The sequence below is a fragment of the Corylus avellana genome, chromosome ca4, assembly GCF_901000735.1.
Source record: "Corylus avellana chromosome ca4, CavTom2PMs-1.0".
Lineage (NCBI taxonomy): Eukaryota > Viridiplantae > Streptophyta > Magnoliopsida > Fagales > Betulaceae > Corylus > Corylus avellana.
Window position 1 is genome coordinate 2,307,859 of NC_081544.1, and position 1,314 is coordinate 2,309,172.

At 37.4% G+C, this 1,314-nt stretch overlaps 1 protein-coding gene across 1 annotated transcript; it reads right to left on the reverse strand.

Moving 5' to 3' along the window:
- Positions 1 to 289: 289 nt before the first annotated feature.
- On the reverse strand, positions 290 to 1,285 carry LOC132176982 (phosphatidylinositol 3,4,5-trisphosphate 3-phosphatase and protein-tyrosine-phosphatase PTEN2A-like; the record flags this gene model as incomplete). The annotated part of the gene is given in 2 exon segments (XM_059589158.1): positions 290 to 1,039; positions 1,216 to 1,285. Coding segments are annotated over 2 exon segments (604 nt in total), but the record flags the coding sequence as incomplete, so codon positions are not given.
- Between the last annotated feature and the right edge of the window lie 29 nt (positions 1,286 to 1,314).

Genomic DNA, 1,314 nt, shown 5'->3' on the forward strand with positions numbered 1-1,314 from the left:
AGAAAATTATTTATAATTGTAGTGATACATACTGGAAGGGATCTAAGTCTATTCGATGGGTCTTACCTATTTAATAAATGAGCCTCAATTCCTATTTAGTTTGATTTATTTAATAAACGAACCAAGCATTTCTATTTCTATTTAGTTTATTTATATTTTATAGCCTTACCCAAATACTTCTCATAGCCTTACCCAAATACTTGGATGCACAACGGGGGAAAATACACGAAATTAACATCAGATTGGCTGTGGATATTGACATCTAATAGCTTTTATCCTTCATTGGAACTAATAAAACAAATTCATAATATAAAAATTATTCTCACGTCCAGCCAAATATTTTATTTAACAATCCAATACACCAGAACCGAACCAGACGTTACATTACCAAGTAAACAAATGGATTGAACATGACCATCTTATAAGCAATTGGTGCATTTACAACTAGCAAGCCATTTTATGTACAAATTATCTGAATTTAAAGCAAACAATCCAACGCACCGGTTTATTCACTTTCGAAGTCCTCATCATCTCCAAATGTAAAGACAGAAGCATCAGCAGCCATTGCCTTGAATTCACTTTCTGTGTTGGGCACCTCAAGGGCTGGTACAGCTCCACCAACAGCATCACTTTTACGCTCACTATCAACATGCATCTGTGTTGGGCCAGTGTTTCCCAGAGATAAATGTTCAGTCTCACGAGATACACTTGCAATTTGATCTGAATTTGTCCTAGTCTCAGAACTGGAGGTGGTATTGATGACAGTTCCTCTTGCTGCAGAAGCTGCTTCTGCTTGCCTGCTCTTTGAAGAACCGATTTCCTCTGCCTCACTATCCGAAAAAACATCATCTTTATCACGACCTTTCGAGTCTTTGTTTTGGCTTGGTCTGGATGCACCCTCATCAACTGATGCAGGAGAAGTCCCCGAGCTTTCATCTGTTTTCTTGGCAGCAGTTTCAGTGTTGGGTGTTGAAGTAACAATGCCGTTGGAATCTACCAGCACAACCTCAACCTGAAATCCCGGGGAAGGCAGTTTCCTCTACAGAAAGCATATACCAGAATAAATAAATGATGTTGTACAATAATCATCAATTTTCAAGAAAGCTAAGAAAACAGTGACACAGAACAGAAGCAAACTCCTTTCTCTAGAATTTATAGAGCTACATCTTGTAGAGAATAAGTGCGAAGATCATCACATATAAGTTTGATCTTCACCTTGTCAAATCCGTCAAGATCATTGGTGTTTAAAACTTTTCTATTTTCCGTCATTGTTGTGTTCAGCCAGCTGAAAATCACAGAAAAAAGTATTATATT